A 20,144-nucleotide genomic window follows, 5' to 3' on the forward strand; every position below is an offset into this window, starting at 1 on the left:
TCGGCCCGCCCGCCGGCAACTCAAATAGGCTCTCGCCAGTCCTCCAGCCTTCCAGCGAGAAGAAAGAGAGAGCGTCCCCGGAAGCCACCGAAACTCTGGGGTAGAGCGGCACACCGATTTCCTCTTCCGCTTCTGTCTAGCTAGCTATCTACTTCCGGGAAAGAGAGGTGGACTCTGTTTAGGCGCGGATGGTTAACCCGAGCCGCACGATATCTATGTGCTGAAGGCGGCAGCCGTAGGTTAGGAACCTTGGATTCTCCCTGACCCTGAGGTTAGTGGAAAATGACATCTGAACGAGGCGGCTCTGACTCGGCCAAAAGAGCACGTCCGCAACAGGAAACTACGTGAAGGGACTGAAGAGCCAGGAGACCGCGTCTTAGAAATCCTTTCCGAGAATGGCAGAGGGCCTAAAAATGCTTCTCCAAAAACAGTGGATGATTGAAATCGTCTCACTAATACCGAGTCAGGGGTTGGGGGGGGGGTCATAGAACTGGCATCTGCGAAATTGGCCGCAGCTTATGATAGGGGAATAGTCATTTAGTCACCTATATCAGTTTCTGTTTGTGTCTACATTAACAAGAAGTAAAATTTAAGAATTAAGTGTCGGAGCCGGGGATTTGGCTCAGCGGCATAAGTGACTACCGGGCAAACACGAGGTCGTGAGTGTAAGTTCGATCCCCGGTAGCAAAAAAAAAAAAAAGTGTCTACTAACAATGTAACTCATCTCGTGGTTGAAACACTTGAGAAAATTTTACCTCCTCGTGTCTTTTTCTAAATTGTCATTTCTTTATGGATCAGGAACAAAATTACCTGTTAACTAAGCAGTGAAAAGTGAGTGACCTGAATTCTATGTAGAAGCTAAGATCTGTAACATTACAGAATCAGTTATACCTAATTTTTTTTAAAATTAGAACTACATGTACTCATATAAAAATACATTTGATTTACAGATTTATAGTATTTTCCTATGCATGTGTAGTGATTTTTTTAAATTGAATTTTAGTCTACATTTTTCTTTGCAATTTGCTTCTATTACTTTTTTTCTTTGCTTTTTTTTTTTCTCGAGACAAGATCTGGTAATGCAAGAGGCATAATGGTAACCATTGTTGATCACCTAGTAATCCCTTTATTTTTTATTTTTTATTTATTTATTTTTCATTTTATGCTATGTCCATCCTCCTGATCTAAATGACTCTGTTTTGCTTTGTCACATTGGGTTTTTCTTTGGTCCGTCTTGCTTTGTTTTTTGGCCTTTTTTTTTTCAATCTTTTTTCTTTTCCTCTTCAAAGAAAAAGTTAAAAAAAAACTGTGGAAGTAATGGAAACTAAAATGCGCAATTGTTAGTGTAAAAAAGAGAGGAAGGAAAGTGATCTCAAGGATATAACTGCAATTTATTTAAATGTGTAGGAAAGAGAACCATATTGCTGAGTTTTTCTTGGATCATTGAACAGAACTGACTGCAATCTCACTGTATTAATCTCCACTTTGTATGCTTTAATTTTGTAATCTGGACAGCTGTTTGTAAGTTGACAATGTGTGATCTATTAACTGGTGAACTCTTACTGTATGTTTTTTCTCTTGAAATTCTGTGTTGCCTCTAGCCTTTTACTGTCTTGCTTCGTTTAGTTTTGTTTTTCTCTTTAAATAAAAAAATTTTAAAAAAAGACCTGGTAATGCAGTTCAGCCTGGCCTTGAACTCACTATGTGGCCCAACCTGGCTTCAAACTGACAGCAATCCTCCTGCCTCAGCCTCTTATGTACTGGGATTACAGGCTTATATCACTATGCTTGTCTTACTGTATGAATAATTTTTGTGTGTATCATACTAAATCATTTTAAATGCTGGCTTAGTGTATCTTATTCTACAGGTATACTGTAATTTATCATTAGCTATTAGGCGTTTCACTATGTCAGTACTGTAGTGTAGAGAACTAGTGCCGGGGATGGTACTGCATGCCTGTAGTTCCAGCACTTGCAAGACTGAGGCAAGAGGATCCCCTCAAGTTTGAGCCCAGCCTGGACAACATGGTGCAAGGCTAGTATGTCTCAGAAAACCAAAAAATAAATAGAACTAGTGTGATTTTTTGTTATTATCTTGAAATAGAGTGAAGTTGTTAAATATATGCAAGATGTTAATGCTTTTCATATGTATTGACAAATTACCTTCCAGAAAAAATACACAAATTTACAGTCAGATGTGATGTGAACACACCTGTAATTCCAGCACTTTGTAGCCTGAAGCAGGAGGATCTCCGCAAGTTCAAAGCCAGCCTGAACTATGTAATGAGACCTTGTCTCAAAAACGCAAACTAAAGCAAATTTCCACTCTTTTTTTTTTTTTTTCTAGTTTTGAGACTTCCAAGTATAATGACTCAAGCTGAAATTAAACTGTGTTCTCTGTTGCTACAAGAGCATTTTGGAGAGATTGTAGAAAAAATTGGAGTGCACCTGATCAAAACTGGCAGCCAGCCACTCAGAGTGATTGTCCATGACACAGGAACATCACTGGATCAGGTATGTTTAGATAATATCAGCTTGTTCTCTTTAATTTGTTTCATTAATTTTTCTTACCTACCTCTGAATATTGTTACTAGAAAGTTGCAAAGAAGCATGAGTACATGCCTAGCAAGCACTAGGTCCTGAGTTCAATCCCCAATACCAAAAATTAAAAAAAAGACGCTTCTTAGTAAATTTTTGCTCTTCCTCTGCCATACCTCATTCATTCACAATAAGTATACTAATCTTTTTTTTTTTTTTTTTCCCTTTTTTCCTTTTTATCGGTACCGGGGATCGAACTCACGACTGCCTGCTTGCAAGGGAGACGCTTATGCCGCTGAGCTAAATCCCCGGCCCCATGTATACTAATCTTAGTATCACCTTTAAGTAATGAGAATGACAGACAGAAAGAAATTGTGATATGAAAATAAAGATCAGAGGAAATATGAACATCATTGTAAGGAATCTTCCTTGATTTTGTCCATGAATGTTTGATTCTTATCAGTTCCAATAGAAAAGAACAGAAATTCTTGTTTAGCCATTCCCTGATGCTTACTAAACTGTTGGATAAAAAAATTGCCAGCTAAATTGCCAGGTCTTTTCTGTCCTTTTGGGTCCTATCTAGGTGAAAAAGGCACTTTGTGTCCTTATCCAGCATAACCTGGTGATATATCAAGTGCATAAGCGTGGTGTGGTTGAGTATGAAGCCCAGTGCAGCCGTGTGTTACGCATGCTTAGGTTTCCCCGGTACATCTATACTACCAAAGCACTTTATGGTGACACTGGAGAGTTGATTGTTGAGGAGCTACTGTTGAATGGCAAAATGACAATGTCAGCTGTTGTGAAGAAAGTAGCAGACCGACTCACAGACACCATGGAAGGTCAGTACTATATCTACAGCTGTTAGCAAAAGCATAGTTTGACTGGCTACAGGATTAGACTCTGCCATCCTAGCCTATCTCACCTGATGTTTCCTCCTGTTCCACAGATGGCAAGACAATGGATTATGCTGAGGTATCGAACACTTTTGTGCAACTGGCAGACACACGCTTTGTACAGCGTTGCCCCATGGTGCATGCCCCTGAGAATTCAGATACCGGACCTCCACCGCCTGCCCCTAGCCTTGTTGTTAATGAAAAGGACATGTACCTGGTTCCTAAACTGAGCTTGATAGGTATGAGATTTTGACCCTGTGATTGTCATTGCTCTAATTGTAGATTTTTCTTCATTCATTGTTAAATGAATGAATCAGTTGACTATTAACCAAGTAATTGCTGTATGCCATACATTGTGGTATATTGTAATGAAAAAACCACGATCCCAGACCTTTTGAAGCATAGGTCTAAGTATGGAAAATACACCACATTAACTAGCCATGTAGATATACTGACATGTATATCTGTGTTAAGTACCGTATTGGAGAGATATGAGGTGTGGAGGTTACAAAAAATACAATGAGAGACTTAATTTATGTAGGGTGTTGTTATACAGGGGGTTATATACATGTTTCTTTGAAAAAGTGGCATTGGAACTAAAATATGAAACAAAAGGAGTTACGTAATGAGGTAATAGAGGATAAGCATTTTTGGCAGAGGAAATAGTATACTGTGAGGGAAGAATGGCATTCAAGGACAGGAAAAGTCATCCTTGGCCAAATCCAGGTGAGCAAACTAGAGCGAAAACAAGATAAGGGAGACAGGCAGGGGATAGATCACAAGACCTTATACAGCTTTTTGTTTTTCTTTTTTTGGGAATAGAACTCAGGACCTCACACTTGCCAGTAGACACTATACTATTAAGCTATATCCCCGGCCCCTAGAACATCTATTTTTTACCTTAAGAGAAAAGGAAAACTACTGAAAGAATGTAAGCTTGGCACTGGGCGTGATGGTGCAATGCCTGTAATCCCAGTGCTCAGGAGGCAGGAGGATTGCCACAAATTTGAGGCCAGCCTGGACTATATAGCAAGACCCTGTACCAAAAAAAAAAAAAAAAGTGTAGACTTGAAAGTGTCATGATCTAGTTTACTTTTTGATCCTCCTGCTTCAGCATCCCAGAGTGCTGGGATTATAGGCCTGTGCCACACTCCTGGCTTACTTTACATTTTTAGAGGATTTTTTTCTTTCTACAGAAAAGAGGAGGTGTGGAGCACCACTTGGATGACTCTCCTTGAACAAAGAGCAGTTACTTCCACTTTGGCTAAACATTATATCTCCGTGTAATGATGTGCACCGAGCTGGCTAAGGCATTTCCTTTTCCTTTCAATTGGGACAAAGCAATGTAAATCAGACTAGCTGAGGTGTTGATGTGTAATCTTTTAAATTAGACAACAGTTGCTGTTTCCCAGACAGGTGACTCCCAAAACAAGATTGAGCTAATGGAGCTCTAGGGCTATCAACTGGGTTGAGCCTTGAGATTAAAACGCTATGACTTCCTAGGGCAGAAAAGTTTTCACAGCAGAGTTAATGCACCACCCTCAAGCATTAAATGCTATCTCAATTGAATTATGCAGATCAGTCTTTTTGCATATCCTTTTGGCATAATGCAGAATGCTTTTAGGCCTCCTATATAACTCAGCTCACAGTACTCACATATTTCCCACAGTTCTGTTACTCATCCTCAAGCCACTTCCTCTTTCACGAATTAATAAAAATCTCGATTAGGCCCAGGGTCAAGGCCTTTGTTCCAGTGAACCTTCATCCTGGCCAGACTTAGGACCCCTTGGGTCCCCATAATTATAAATATGTCTTAGTGTCTTTATTGTCACTGTGGGTTACACTGGAAGTGGTAGATTGGAATTAACTCACTAGAATTCCAATAACTTTTCCATTGGATTATAAATATAAACTTCCTGGGCCATGATAAATATGGGAAGGGCTCTCTATAACAAGGAAGCCAAGTGTGGTAGCATATTCCTCTAATTCCAGCACTCTGTAGGCTGAAGTTGGAGGATCACTGAGAGTTCGAGGCTAGCCTGGACTACATAGTTAAGACCAGTTTGAATTACACAGCAAGGGGCTGGGGATTTAGCTCAGCGGCATAAGCGCCTGCTTTGCAAGAGCGCAGTCTTGATTCCATTCCCGGTACCGATTAAAAAAAAAAAAAATTAATTACACAGCAAGACCCTGTCTTAAAAAGAAAAAAAAAATGGGGGGAGGTTGCAAAGGTAAATGTATATAAATTAATGAAAAAATAGATATAAGTAGTGGTAAGAGGGTTATCAGAAATTACATCTGACTTGCACATGTCAAAGGATAATGGTGCCATTCACTAAGAGGAACCATTGAAGGAGGACCAGTTTGAGAAAAAAAGATAAATTTCTTTTTGAAAATACTGAACTTCAGCCAGAGTTAGTGGCACACACCTGAATCCCAGCACTTTGGAGGCTGAAGCAGGAGAATCACTGCAAGTTCAAGGTCAGTCTAGGCTACAAAGTGAGTTCAAAGACTGCCTGAATTGCATGGCAAGACCCTATCTCAAAAAGACAAAATAAAATAAAAACTGAACATACTGGATTTCAGATGACATCATTGATTTAAGCTCTTTGTCACTCATCAGTCTTCTAAACAATTCTAAATTATAAATTAACTACAAGCATCTTTCGTCAGGTTTGGTAATTTCCTGTCATCATAGGATTTGTAGCTCACCTGTTGGTTTATTTGTCAGGGAAAGGTAAAAGGAGAAGATCATCTGATGAAGATGCTGCCGATGAGCCTAAGGCCAAGAAACCAAAACGCACCACAGATAACAAAGAGGTAATGGGGCTTCTTGATAAGGAAACCTCACCTTGAAGCAGGCCAGAAAGAGTACTCAGATAATCACTGCCAAAGAAACTTAGAGGTTCTTGAGCTAAGAAAAAGTAAGATTATGAACTTCATTAAATAATGGCCAGGAGTAGACCAGTGAGAAGGTAGCTTCATAGCTGTCTCCCTTCTGAGGCCTAACTTATTTTATGCATTGAACAGAGGTAGCAGATCATGCAAAAAGAAGGCCTAGAAAAGTCTAAGTCATTATCAATAATGAGCAATGAATCCAGAAAGATACACTTAGGGGCTGGGGATTTAGCTCAGCAGCATAAGCACCTGCCTTGAAAGCAGGCAGTCGTGAGTTTGATCCCCGGTACCGATTAAAAAAAAAAAGGAAAAAGACAGAAAGATACACTTAGGCCTGAACTCCTATATTCCAGTGCCTTCTTGCTGTCCCATAAAGTTGTTTAGTAAGCATCCAGTACCAAAGTTAGAACGGCCAAAATAAAAGGATTCCTGCCTTCTAATTATCTGGTCTCTCTTAAGCTTCTTAATCTTAATGAAAGATGCCATTGCCTAGGACATCATATCACTTGCTTATACCAAAATCCTTACAATGCTCCAGTCTCACAGTAATATCTATCAGCCTAATTTATCTCAAATCTAACCATTTCTCATCTTTTCCACTGCTGTCTCCCTAGTCTAAAACACTATCAACTCTTGTCAGCCAACACCAGTACTCTTCTAAACACTCTTACCCACTTAGCCACTTAGCAGCCAAGATCCTTTTCTGGTTGTTTAAAAAAAAAAAAAAAATCATTTGGGCAAAGAAAGTAGATTGGTGGAGTGGTAGAATACTTGCTTATCATGTATGAGATCATAGGTCTGATCCCTAGCACTGGGGGAAAAAAAAGAAAAAACCTATTAATTGGATTCTTTTTGGTTTTTTTTCTTAAACTTAGGACCTCATGTTTGCCAGGCAGGTGCTGTACTTCTGACCCGTATCTCCAACTAGATTTCTTTAATAGCTTCCTCTTGCTCTTAGAAGAAATCCAAGCTATGGACTATTGAGCCTTTCATCATCTAGGTCAGTGATGGCAAAACTTTTAGAGACAAGTACCCAAAGTGCAACCTCAAAATCATTTATTTATAGCAAAATGCCAGCATTGAAATAACTTGAATACCAAGGTTTTAGTTTAGGGAAAAATGATTCATACATTACCACCTTTTGTTTTAAAAGAAAAACACAGTGACACACATGCAGTAGGTTCGCCACCGTTGATCTAGGTTGATATGTGTGATCTTCTGAAATAAACCAAATCTTCCCGTTCTCCCTCTTGCTCATTATGTTCTATCCACTGTCTTTCTTTCTCAAACGTGTCATTGCCTTTATTATGCCTTCTACTTTAAATATTTTTCGTATATCTTCATGTAGTTGCTTTTTGATCATTCAGCTTCACTAATGCTAAATGCTATTTCGTAAGAGCTCAAACATGATTGGCCACCTACTTAAGTCTGTACACATTTCTCTATTTCATCTTCCATGTAGCATCCATATTCATAGCTGAAATTATGTATTTTTGTACATTTGTCTTTTTCCTCTAGTTAAACTTGAGAGCAACATCCTGTCTTGCCACCTGAAAACTAGCAGGATCTCAGCAAATATTTTCTTTTTCTTTTTGTTTGTTGATTTTTAAAGCACAGTCTCACTTTGTAGCCCAAGCTGCCCTCAAACTCACAATCTTCCTGCTTTAACCTCCTGAGTACTAGGATTACAGGGGTACATTATCATGTCCAGCTTCAGCAAATATTTCTCAATTAACTAAGCACTAGTTAATTGGATTTCATCCTGAAAGCACTGGGGAGTTAACTGATTTTAAGCAGGAGAATGAGGCGATTGAGTTTATACTTCAGACAGATTACTATAGTTCATAATTTGGACAGCTCTGTAGATGGATTGCAAAGTCCATTTGTATATGTGTTCATGTGCATTGTACAGTGAAGCACTCCTTAGCTCTCTTCAAATTTTTGACCCAAAAAGGTCAAAAAGCACTATTCTGTGAGAAATGGAAGCTGGGAATATGGCTCAGTGGCACAGCACCTGCCTGAAAAGCAGGAGTCCTGAGTTCAATTTTAATACCAAAAAAAATTGCTTTTAAATTACTTTAAGAAATTAGAAGGATTCAAAAGCAAAATTAGAAAAATACAATCATTCCTTTTATAGTGTCTATTACTTTAAGGGGGAAAAAAATAAAAACCAGTTAAGAACCTGTTGGTGCCTGGCCAGCACAAGGTCATAAGTTTGATCCCCAGCACAAAGAAAAAGAACCCATTGTTGTAATCCACTTAAATCATGATTAGAGCCTAAAATAGTGATATGGTAAAGAAAGCCAAAGCTGGGTATGATTGTACAATCCTGTAACCCCAGCACTTGGGAACATTATGAGATCAAGGACAGCCTATATGAGACCATCTCCAAAAAAAAATAGTAGACATCTCTGGGGTAACACATAAAGCCAGGTATTAATTACCTTGATCTGATCATTATACATCTTATACATGTATTAAAATATTACACTGTAGCCAGACATGGTGTTACATGCCTGTGGTCCCACCACTTGGAAGGCAGAGGCAAGAGGATCACCATAAGTTTCAGACCAGCCTGGGATACATAATGAGTGATGCCCCATCTCAGAAACCTCCCCCCCAAAAGAAATACCACACTGTACGCATAAATACATATAGTTGGCTGTTGAGATATTTATATGTGTGTGTGTGTGTATATATATATATATATATATATATACATGAATGTGGCTAGACATGATGGTGCCTGCCTATAATCCTGGCTACTCCAAAGAATGAAGCAGGAGAACCATAAATTTAAGACCCTGTCTCAAAATAAAAATATCTGAGGACGATGTAGCTTAGTGATTGAACCCTTTCCTATCATAAAAACGCTGTGTTCAATCTTCCATATTGCAAAAAAAAAAAAAGTAACACTAAGAAAATATGATGTCATAATATCCAATAAGCAACAAGCCACATAACTTTATGTCAGAAAAAATATCCAGCTGTGTCATATGCTTTTAAACAGTCAAGATCAGAACTGGAAAGTATTCTTCATTCTTTGACTTTAGCAATAAGGAAGTCCTCAAGAACAGTAGTGGAATTTCACTGGAATGACAGTAACAATTGACATTTCAGTACAATTGTGGAAATTGGTGAGTAGACCTGGATGAGGTAACTAAGGATGGCCATCTCTCTGAGAAGCTTAGCTATGACAAAGGAAGATGAGCGAGGTATAGGGTCAAAGGAAAATTCTAGAATAAAAGATACTTAAACAAGAAAGGCTGATGAGAAAGAAAAATTAAAGATTTGCAGGACAGGAGGGAAAATTGAGCTAGAGCTCTGAGGATGAAAAGGCAAGATTTTCTCTATGAAATCAGGCAAGGGCATCTGCTGAGAGTAAAAAGAAAGGGGTCAGGCAAGAGACTAGATGTTGTAGAAAAACTCTTTGAAATTGGAATTTATCAAGATACTGATCTATATGAGTGAACTATCTTTTTCCTGGACCAATTTAGTTGCTCTGTATAAGAAAAGAAATTGGGGCTGGGGATTTAGCTCAGCAGCATAAGCACCTGCCTTGCAAGCAGGCAATCATGAGTTCAATCCTCGGTACCGCTTAAAAAAAAAAGTCGGGCGTGGTGGCTCACACCTGTAATCCCAACACTTGGGAGGCTGAGGTGGGAGGAGCGTTGTAAGTTCAAGACCCACCTGGGCTACAAAGTGAGCTCAAGGCCAGCCTAAACTGCATAGCGAGACCCCATCTCAAAAAAAAAAGTGTCAGAAAAGAAACGGTAAACCATTAAATTAGCTCCTCACCAGAAAACTTCACTGTATTTAAATGTTTCTGTAATACTTTTCTTTAGCCCACTCCAGACGATGGTATTTATTGGCAGACCAACCTTGACAGGTTCCATCAACACTTCCGTGATCAAGCCATTGTGAATGCAGTTGCAAACAGGATGGACCAGGTAATATTTCATTGGGTTTGTCAGTGATCATCAGGAAATGAAAACATTCAGTTTGCTGCCAGTGTAGCTATGTAGCTATTGGCAAGGGCTAAAGACAGCACAGTGAATTCTGAATTCCTGTTTACTTTTTAACCCCAGACAAGCAGCGAGATCGTGAGGGCCATGCTTCGGATGAGTGAGGTTACTACTTCCTCTGATGCCCCCTTCACTCAGCCATTATCTTCCAATGAGGTGAGTTTCATGCTAGCTTTCTAACACATTCTTGAGTATTATAACAATTTTTTATGCCTGGATTAGGTTGAGGCCTAAACTTTTAGAAAAAGGAATTTTGTTGTTTCAGGTGGGGCAAGGATTATCTTCAAGTGGTTAGTACAGAATGTTCTGTTTCTTAGGATCCAGCTTTTTAAAACTACACAGTCAGATGCAAGGGTACAAACCTGTGATCCCAGCACTCTGGGAACATGAGGCCAGACATTAAAGGTTCAAATCCAGCCTGGGCAACTGAGACCCTATCTCAAAAATCAGAAATAATAAAGGGCTAGGAATGTAGTTCAGTGCAAAGCATCTCAGTTCAATCTCTGATTTCATATATATATATATTTTTTTTTTTTTTTTTTTTTTTTGGTTGTTTCTTTGTTTTTTGATGTAGGGTCTCCCTATGTAGTTTAGACTGGCCTTGAACTCACTATGTAACGTCAAACTTACAACAATCCTCCTGCCTCAACCTCCCAAGTGCTGGGGTTACAGCCATGCACCACCACACCTGGCCTAAATTTTTTTAATTTACTATGTAACAAGGTAAATACAAAGTTTTTTCTGATGACAGAAGTAGTTTTGTGACCCATATTCAAACAGCAATGAAATGTGCAATTTTAGTTCTAATTCCTTACAGTTCCTGAAAGTACATTTTCAGGAGTGATAGAGACGTTCTTTGTCTTCTTGTGGCTGGTTAGATACACAGATCTATATAATTGTCAATACCCATGAAACCAAACCCTTAAAATAATGTGCTTTTTATTTTTTGTAACATACTTTAAAATATACATAATTTTGCATAATCCTAGTCCAAGAGATCCTTGTCAGGAGATCGGTATAGATCTTTATTCAGACCTTTTTTTACATATGGGCTAACATGTGTATATGTATTTTTTACCCCAGAATGAGACTGTACTCTATATATTATACTATAACTTGTTTTTACTTTTGTTTTGAGGTGCTGGGAATCAAACCCATGATCTCACATATACCAGGCAAGCACTGTATTGCTGAGCTACATCCCCTGTCCTATAACTTCTTTTAGGTAACAATATCTTTTCATGTCAGTATTCATAGATCTCATTCTTTATAAAGACAATATCATATTTCACTTAATAGCCAGACTGTAGTTTAATTGATTCCTTATCACTGGTCATTTAGATTATTTCTTACTTTTTGCCTTTAAAAACAATGCCAGTATGAATACTTTTGGATATTTGATATCTAAAATTAAAATGTCTAACTGGGCATTTGAGTGATCCTGTAATCCTAGCATTTGAGAGGTTGAGGTAAGCAGATCAAAGTGAGATTAAGCTACATAGTGGATTCAAGGTCAGTCTGAACTGCATTGTGAGACCCTGTCCCAAAAAAATAAATAAAATTAAAATGTTTTATTTACATGGGCATATATACCTGAAATCCAGCTTCTTAGGAGGTGGAGTCAGGAGGATTCCAAATTCAAAACCAGTCAGGGCAACTTAGTGAAACTTTGTTTGTTCAAAAAAAAATAAAAAACAACTAAGGATATAGTTACACCTCAGTAGCAGAGCACTTGCGTACCACATGTGAGACTCTGGGTTCAATCCCCATAACTACCAAAAAAAATTATTTTAATACGAGTAATTCTAAATTCTGTTTTGTTTCTGTTTTTGTTTTTTGATACTGGCGATTGAACTCACAACCTTGCACTTGCCAGGCAGGCACTTGTGCCGATGAGCTAAATCCCTGGCCAGCAATTCTAAATTCTTAAGACCATTTTCTACATCTGCTTTGCTTCCTAGATCTTCAGATCGCTACCCGTTGGCTATAACATCTCCAAGCAAGTGCTTGACCAGTATCTCACTCTGCTTGCAGATGACCCAGTAAGTCTATTTACCTGGGGCTATTTTCTCTGCTGTGTTTTCAATTTACTTCTGCCTAATATCAGTCTCCTACAGCCTCACTGTCTACCAAACCAATTCAGACAATTTCCTTACCATCATCTAATAGGAGGGTTACACATTACAGACCCTTGGCAGATTTACTCCATTGGAAACAGAATCACTGGACTTTTCATTCAGTTAATGCTCTGTCTCTTTCTTTTTAATAGCTAGAGTTTGTTGGAAAATCTGGCGACAGTGGTGGAGGAATGTATGTCATCAGTATCCTTACCTTACCCTGACTATCCATACAGTCAGGCAGCTTGAGCTGTGAAGCAGAATGGTGTCTTATAAAATAAAGATTTGGTAATAGTATACTAACTCAATATATTGAAGAAATTTCCTATTATTTCTGTGAGTCTTCAATAAATCACATTAATGGTAAACAAAGACTTTTAATCAACCAGAATCACCTTTACTTACCTACCTTCATTAACTAGAATTTTAAGATATTTATGTACAGCTGGGCATGATGGCTCACGCCCATAATCCCAGCACTCGGGAGGCTGAGGTGGGAGGATTGTTTCGAGTTCGAGACCAGCCTGGGCTACAAAGTGAGCTCAAAGCCAGCCTGAACTGCATAGGGAGACCCTGTCTCAAAAAAAGACCAAAAAAAAAAAAGATATTTATGTACCATAAATTAATGTGAAAAATGAAATAACATTTAAATTTTAATGAGAAATTAGGAATTTTAGACTAAAACTAAGGTCAGAGCAGTCAGGCCAAAATATTACTAAATGACCTTAATCTTCTACATAAAGACTTCCATAAAGCATTAGCATCTCTAGCCACAGCCACTCTGGAGTCTGTCATACAGGAGAGGTAAGGCGGGCATCTGAATTGGGATTAGGGTCAGACACTTCCTATCCACCCCCCATTTGATCCTTATGTAAGCAACCATTATAGGCACACTACCGCATACCTTACCCCATTTTTCCACTGGACTGCTATGGATACTATCTGCTCCTATTCTTCATTCTACTGCTCAATTCCCAGTGATGCAAATTAGTGAGCTCCCTAAAACCTTGTACTGCAAGAGCTGTGGCACTTATGATTAATAATACAGTTACCAATGTGTGGGGCTGAGAGTTCTCTGGTTGCTGTTCCTCTGGTCCAGGCTCCACACATGGACAGCTTTCCCCTCGGGCTAAAAGCAAAAGCTAATCTATATTGGCCACTTGCTGTCTTCATTTCTTTCCAGATTTGGATCTCGATGTGCCAGAATATTCCGTCTGGTTTTGCAAAAGAAACATCTAGAGCAGAAGCAAGTGGAGGACTTTGCAATGATTCCTGCAAAGGAGGCAAAGGATATGCTATATAAGATGCTCTCAGAAAACTTCATATCACTCCAGGTAAACAGTGGTGTATAATTGCTGACCAGCAAAACTGGTGAGAGAAGCTCCTGAGATTCTCAGGCAAACTCTGTAGCTGTGAGACAGAGGTATTAACAAAGATGGGCCTGGGATTTAGTTCAGTGGCAGAAGCACCTTTCTGGCAAGCCAAGGTTGTGAATTTGATCCCGGTACCAAAAAGAAAGGCACAGCAAATACTGGAAGGGAAATGTGGAGCTTTAACTGGCCCATAAGAAATAGAGACAGCAGGGGGCTGGGGATTTAGCTCAGCGGCATAAGCGCCTGCGTTGCAAGCAGGCAGTGGTGAGTTCGATCCCTGGTACTTAAAAGGAAAAGGAAAAAGACCAAAAAAAAAAAAAAAAAACCTTAAAAAAAAAAAAAGAAATAGAGACAGCCAAGAAATTGGCTAAAAGCCATCTTGCCCCTTCTTCTCCTATTGTCCTGTCCTTTCCTCAAGATTTTGAAATCTGTACCAAATTATATCTAGTCATAGTCCCTAGTGGGTCTGTAGCTCCATGTAGTAAGGAAAGAGGCAGAATGGATTACTGAGTCAAATCATAGCTCTGCCTCTTACCTGGCCACACTGAGCAAGTCATTTTCCCCATATATAAAATGGTGACAGACCTAGAAGTTGTGGTACATGCCTGTAATCTTAGCATGTGGGAGGCTGAGGCAGGAGGATCACCATGAGTTCAAGGCCAGCCTGTACTACATAAGCAAGTTCAAACCCAGCCTACACTACACAGCGAGACCATCTCAAAAAAAAAAAATAATAATAAAATAAAAATGGTGATACGTGGTAGTAATAATAATGTACTGTAGTTTGTTGTAATGATCTACCTGTCTTCATAGCATTTCCTCATTAAATATTAGTTGTGTCCTCTTTCTTTCCCACTTGGAAAGTATTAGAGAAAAGGTTGAGTATCTCTGAATGTGGTGGAGGTTTACTTTGCCAATTCTAAAGAGCAATGAAATTTCTCTTTTCTTTCTATGGAAAATAGGAAATTCCAAAAACACCAGACCATGCTCCATCCAGGACCTTCTATTTATATACTGTGAATGTCCTATCAGCTGCACGAATGTTGTTACACAGGTGCTACAAGGTAATCCCATGTAGACCCTCTCCCCATTTCCTCCACACAAAGGGCTGTCTCCTGTATGCTTACTTTACCCATTGTACCTGAGCTGCTAAAATACAACTGTGTGCATTTCTAGTCTTCTCTTTCCTCAGAGTGTAACCAACTTGATAGAAAGGCGGCAGTTTGAAACCAAAGAAAACAAGTAAGATTTTCAGTTGAATCTTCAGATTTTTCAAGGTCAAGGGTTTGAGGAAGAATTTTCTATAGAAATGAAGACAGCTCCTCACACATGGTGTATACCACCGTGCCTACTCCTTGAATACAGTATTTTAAGGACCAGTCGAGTTCCACTGAGTCATCATCGTCTTTAGTTGGCATAAATCATGCATTAATCTATACTTTCCCAATATACTCCTAATAAAATAATTTTGCAGATTCAATTTATAAGAAAACTTCAAACTCAGGAATTGTTATATTCCCAATTAAATTTATAGAAAATGTCCTTAGGCAATGATATGATTCACCTGGGCCAGAAATATGGTAATGGGGGAAGTTGTGTCTCAGATAAAGGGTAAGAGGATCTTAAAATTAGGGAATATGTCTCAGAGTTGTGTTTGTCTAATAGGCGTCTACTCGAAAAGTCTCAGAGGGTAGAAGCCATCATTGCATCTGTGCAAGCTACAGGTGCAGAGGAAGCACAGTTGCAAGAAATAGAGGAGATGATCACAGCCCCTGAGCGTCAGCAGCTAGAGACCTTGAAGCGTAACGTCAACAAGTAAGCTTAATTTGAGACCTATATTTCAAAATACCTTCTGCAACCCCTCCAACCAACACAAGTGTATCTATAATTGTGTTAAGTGGAGAGTGACCAAAGCATTAAGCTGTCTTCTTTCCCAGCTCAGTTAAAGAATTTAATCTGCCTGTTTTGATAAGTGCAAGGTCTTGAGTTTGATTCCCAGTACAAAAAAATAAATAAAATCTGGCCTTTCACCTTGGCTTCCATACAGGCCTTCATCATGTGTTTCCTAGACCTTCACAATGAGCCCCCCCCCAACTATTTCTCAGAATACTTGCAAAAGTATTATCTTTAAAATGATTGGTAACATCACTGTCCTACTTCAGGTGATTTATTCCTTATGTGTACAGCATAAAGACTAGACTTACTGGCATGACAGCCAGCCTCTGTCTTCATTTCCTTTCCTTCCTCACCACTCACCTTTATGGAAATTGCATTGAATCTGTTAATTGCTTTGGAGAATACTGTCAACTTAACAGCCTTTCTTCCTGTGAATGACAACTCTTTCTATTTATTTAGGCCTTTAATTTCTTTCAGCAGTATTTAACTGCTTTCTTGTACTAGAACTGTAACTTTTTTGTTAATTTTGTTTTAAATAAAAGTGTTTTCTTACTTCATTTTTAGGTCATTCCCTGCTAGTGTATTGAAAAACAGATTTTTGTGTTTTGATTTTATATCCTGCAACTTTGTGTATTTATTTATTCTAGTGGTTTGAGGGGAATTCTTTGTTATATATATACATTTGTGTCATCTCTGAACAGAGAAAGCTTCACAACTTCATTTGTAGTCCAGCTGCCTTTTCTTGCCACGTTGCCCAGATAAAACCTCCAAGATAAGGTGGAATGGAAAGAGCAGACAACCTTGCCTCACAGGAGCTTTCAGTCTCTCATCTTAAGTCTGATGTTAGCTGTGGTCTTTTCTGAGATAGCTTTTATCAGTTCCAAGATGTTCCTTTCTCTTCCTAATAACCACTTGCTTAAAACTTTGGTCACACTTAGCTTTTCACAATTTTAAAACACACTGAGACCTTTTACTAGGTTTTTACGCAGACTATCTTTCCTCTTGGTTGTAAGTTATACTGTAACCTCCCCCAGCACAGAAGCCCTGTCTTCTGCATGCTCAGCAACTTTCGTAGTGCCGAATGTACAAAAGATGCTCAGTAAATGAGAAAATGAACCATTGGTTCTCCTGCTTCCCACCATTACTCAAAAGTAACCAAGCAGCTCTCGATAACCACACCCACCCCAACCTCTACTCTAATGCAGTAATGATTCAATCTACTGTAAGCAAATGCTTTCACTTTTTCAGGTTGGATGCCAGTGAGATCCAGGTAGATGAAACCATCTTCCTGCTGGAGTCATACATTGAGAGCACCATGAAGAAACAGTGACCCAGAAGCATCTTCCTCAGAATACCTGAGGGACAGAAAGACAAAGGAGGTGCCCCAATACATTCTCTGCAGTGAGAGAAGTTTCAGGTTCTTGTTGTGAAACTCTCTAACCTTACTGCTCAGTATCCACCTGAGAGTTTGAAACAGCGTGGTAGTACATGCATATGATCCCAGCACTCTTAAAAAGCTATGGCAGGAGGATCACAAGTTTGTACCCTGGTAGGCAGCTTTCTAACCTATGAGACCCTGTCTCAAAATATAAAAAGGATAAAAAAGCTGGGAGTGTAGCTCTGTGAAAGTCCTGTGTTGAATCTCCAATACCACAAGAAGAGAGAGAAAAAAAATTTTGGCTTTTTCTTTTTTGGGGGGGGGCACTACTTGAGATTCACTGTGCTCTACCACTAAGCTGTATTCACAGCCTCTCAGATAAGGCTCACTATTCCTTTTTTTTTTTTTTTGTCTTTTTCGTTTTAATCGGTACCAGGAATCGAACTCACAACTGCCTGCTTACAAGGCAGGCGCTTATGCCGCTGAGCTAAATCCCCAGCCCCAAGGCTCACTATTCTTGAAATCATCCTCCTGCCTTAGCCTCCTAGTGATGAGATTATGAGTATGCACAACTATGCCTACCTCTTTGTATTTTGAGACCTGTGTGTTGGTAAGTTGCTCGTGCTGACCTCAAACTTGGAGGAGTCCTCTTGCCTCAGCATCACAAGTAGCTGAGATTAAGAGTTTACCATTTTTTTTAAGTTGGTTGATTCTGGGTTAGGCCTACATCTAGAGTATTTTCCTCTCACCAAATTGTGGCAATGGGAAGAACCTTAAATCGATGAGACACATCTGTTCTCCTCAGTCAACCAGGCTTTATTGGAACATCCCTCACAGTAGAAAACTTGTTCTTAAGCTGTCAGTCAGTTCCATTTTCAAGTCTGTGCCTGTTCTTTATTTTTGCTGAACTGTGGTGTTTTCACACACACACACACACACACACACACACACACACACACACAGAGTGAGAAATGTAAGACTGCTGTGGAAAAGGGAGAAAACTGATTCTCAGGAGTAGGAGGTGGATTGGCTGAACAGTCACAGTGGAATCTGTGGATAGAAGACACATCTGCCAGTTCCAGGCTTCTACACACCTGAACTCACATATGTAGAATATTTAACACAGTGTCCGACATACAAGCACTCAATGAACTACTGATTTCCTCATCTCTACTATTGCCTTAAAAGTGGCAATTCCGCATTTTCTTTCAAGATCATGGATATAGTTTTTCCCAGCAGGTTCAATTCATTTAAAGCAGTTAGGTGTTGTTCAGTTCCCTCATACCAAATTCGTTGCAATTCTTTAAACACTTGAGTGTCAAGTAACTGTCACCATACTGAAACACAATACACAGCTGGGGATTTAGCTCAGCGGCACAAGCGCCTGCCTTGCAAGCGATGCATTTGTGAGTTGGATCACAATACACAAAATAAGTGAGAGGCCAACTCTACCCTTAAACCATGTGCTATCATTGAGTCAGGACCTATTATGTATCAAATACTATGCCAGCTCTTGGGGATCCAAAGATGAATATGCCTTGAGCATACAACCTAAAGAAAAGATGGAAGCACAAGTATTACGCAGCTATAGTGGAAGAGTAAGTACTAGGTTCAGAGAGGCAGGAAAGAAAAAGAATCCACAAAGAAAGGATAAAAGTGCCCAAGCTGTGCCTGGTGACTCAGACCTCTAATCCCAGCACTGTAGAAGCTGAGGCAAGAGGATCATGAGTTCAAGACCAGCTTGAACTACTTATCAAGACCCTGTCTGAAAAACGACAGTTTGGCCAGTAATACAGCTCAGTGGGAGGCACAACACCTACCTGGAAAGCACAAGGTTGTGAGTTCAATTTCCAGTACAAAATAAGACAATCTATAATTTGAAAAAAGAGGATCTTTGAGAGGAAAGGGGAAAAGAATCCCAGAAGCGAACAGCTTGACTCTTGGGACAACTACAAATAGTGTTCAACTAAAAATTAGGGTAAGGGCCTTTCCAGAATCGAGGCTAGAGAAACAGACAGCAAGGCCTTGGCCACAATTTGCTAGGGAGGTTACCTTATTCTAAGCAATGAGGAGTGGGACTGACACAATCTGCAAAAGCAGATGTATACCTAAAGTGACAGCACTTCCCTGAATTGGCAGGGGCAGGGCTATCAAGACTTATAAACATGAGAAAGCCTTGAACAAGAGCAATGGAGACTGAAATCAGGCAGGATTTGAGAAAGTTCTAAGGTTTAAATCTTCAACAGTTGTGTGCCTTTTGAGACAAAAGAGGTCTGGTGTGTTAAATTAATGGTCAACTTGGAACACCCAGCTGAACTGAATCAGCATGGTGCTGGGTGTAGAAGGCCCATCTGATCATTGTTACCAACACCATAAAAGCAGAACTGGACGGAAAGATGATGTGCTGTTGATTCTCCTGAAGAAGCTTGTGCTGGTTTTCCTCATACAAAACATGACTGCTCTCGGAGGAGCTCTAGTCCTTGCTGTCAATGAGGATGGCTGCAGTCTCTTTGAGGGCGCTCTGGTCCTTACTTTGATCATCACTTCCGGCTTCTAGTGAAGATCCCTCAACCTGCTGGTGCAGATCTTTCATCCTGCTGGTGCAGACCCTCTGGCTTCTACCACTGACCTTTGGGCCTTCCGGATGCAGATGCTTGACACAGACTTGTATGAGACGTTGTCATGGGCCCTAGGCTTTCAGCTGCACTCATGCAGGACATTGCCATGGGATCCAGGCCTTCAGCTGGATTCTTTAAGTCTCTAAAGAACAGAACTCCTGACCTCCACATTTGACTTCTTGGGTGAATATTATAAAGTAAGCCTATAAATTATGTGTCCTGTATAACATCAGTTCCCTTTCAAACCCTGACTACAACACAGCATCAGAGATGCCTTTTGGGTGTCTGGCTTGGAAACATGTAATTAACTAATTACGATTCTGCAGTTAAGAGGTATGCAGAGTACTGTGGCCTGGAGGTGCTTAGAGTTCAGCCCAGAACTAGTAGGTGAGGTTGGGTCCAGAAATA

At 39.6% G+C, this 20,144-nt stretch overlaps 1 protein-coding gene across 3 annotated transcripts; it reads left to right on the forward strand.

Annotated features, from left to right (window-relative positions):
* The first annotated feature begins 74 nt into the window (after positions 1-74).
* Positions 75-19,949, forward strand: Polr3c (RNA polymerase III subunit C). 3 transcript variants are annotated; one of them, XM_003479285.5, is made up of 15 exons: positions 76-271; positions 2,348-2,514; positions 3,122-3,377; positions 3,485-3,670; positions 6,163-6,251; positions 10,175-10,279; positions 10,418-10,510; positions 12,316-12,396; positions 12,624-12,675; positions 13,215-13,275; positions 13,655-13,805; positions 14,807-14,908; positions 15,037-15,086; positions 15,510-15,659; positions 16,989-19,949. In XM_003479285.5, the coding sequence occupies exons 2-15, from the start codon at positions 2,368-2,370 to the stop codon at positions 17,068-17,070; spliced, it is 1,605 nt and encodes a 534-aa protein (XP_003479333.2). In that variant the 5' UTR covers positions 76-271; positions 2,348-2,367; the 3' UTR covers positions 17,071-19,949. The 3 variants fall into 3 exon arrangements, with proteins under 3 accessions (XP_012998289.2, XP_003479333.2, XP_005007962.2); XM_005007905.3 differs by having other exon boundaries at positions 157-665; XM_013142835.3 differs by lacking the exon at positions 15,037-15,086 and having other exon boundaries at positions 75-271.
* The last annotated feature ends 195 nt before the right edge of the window (positions 19,950-20,144 follow it).

Source organism: Cavia porcellus, unplaced genomic scaffold (assembly GCF_034190915.1).
Source record: "Cavia porcellus strain 051 isolate PalLab524CR breed Dunkin Hartley unplaced genomic scaffold, mCavPor4.1 scaffold_1, whole genome shotgun sequence".
Taxonomy (NCBI): domain Eukaryota; kingdom Metazoa; phylum Chordata; class Mammalia; order Rodentia; family Caviidae; genus Cavia; species Cavia porcellus.